At 45.2% G+C, this 878-nt stretch overlaps 1 protein-coding gene across 1 annotated transcript in view; it reads right to left on the bottom strand.

Annotated features, from left to right (window-relative positions):
* LOC119592922 (dual 3',5'-cyclic-AMP and -GMP phosphodiesterase 11A-like) overlaps positions 1-878 on the bottom strand; it is a 113,884-nt gene that overhangs the window by 98,845 nt on the left and 14,161 nt on the right. Inside the window, exon 2 of the mRNA XM_037941814.1 lies at positions 9-152. Coding sequence (XP_037797742.1) covers positions 9-152 — 144 coding nt within the window. The remainder of the gene's footprint in view (positions 1-8; positions 153-878) is intronic.

The following is an 878-nucleotide window of genomic DNA, read 5'->3' on the forward strand; positions in this document are numbered from 1 at the left end:
CTGCTCACCTGAAGCTGCTCCTCCTAGCCTCCGCCGCAGCCGAGGCCGCCGACGGCTCACACGTCCTGAACACGGACTTGCTCTTGGACTTAGCGAAGTTGTGGCGGAGGTATTTCTTCGAGTTGGACCTCCGGTGTCGAGGGTCGTCGTCGCTGAAGATCGAGTCGGACAGTCTGCGGGGGGGAGAGAGGGGGGAGAGATATAGTCAGTGGTGAATTGGAGGAAGTATGGGGAAGTAAGGGGAAATAGGGGGGGAAATGGGGGGGAGGGAATTAGGAAAGAAGGGAAGAGGAGGAAGGAAAAAGAAGATTCCTCGTCGGGGAGTGAAATAGTCAGTGGTGAATTGGGGGAACTATAGGGAATAAAGGGAAATAGGGGGGAAATAGGGGGAGGAAATAAGGAAAGAAGGGAAGAGGAGGAAGAAATAAAGTAAAGGAGAGTCCTCGTCGCTCAGGATCATTGGAAGGAAAATACGGAATTGGGGAAATTTGGGAAGAGAAAAAGGACGTAAACAGGAAATATCAGACATAGATGGAATAGCTAATAATGAAAATAACTTATGGGCAATAAACAAGTAAATGAAATAATGGAAATAAAGACATGATGAAGAGAGAAAACAAGGGTCTTATTCACTGAAGATCGAGTCGGAAAATCTGTGGGCGGAAGAAATAAGACATAGGAAAGAAATGATAAACAGCGGGAAATAGGGAAGATATAAGAAATTGGGAGGAAATAAGGGGAATTGGGGAGAATATAGTAAATAGGGGGAATTAGGGAGGGAATAACTAAGGAAATTTTGACCCTGAGAGTGAGTGAAATCTCGTTTTTTGTGTGTGTGTCTAAATACATATTTTCTCTCTTTCAAACACACACACACA

The sequence above is a fragment of the Penaeus monodon genome, chromosome 31 (assembly GCF_015228065.2).
Source record: "Penaeus monodon isolate SGIC_2016 chromosome 31, NSTDA_Pmon_1, whole genome shotgun sequence".
NCBI classification, from domain to species: Eukaryota; Metazoa; Arthropoda; class Malacostraca; order Decapoda; family Penaeidae; genus Penaeus; species Penaeus monodon.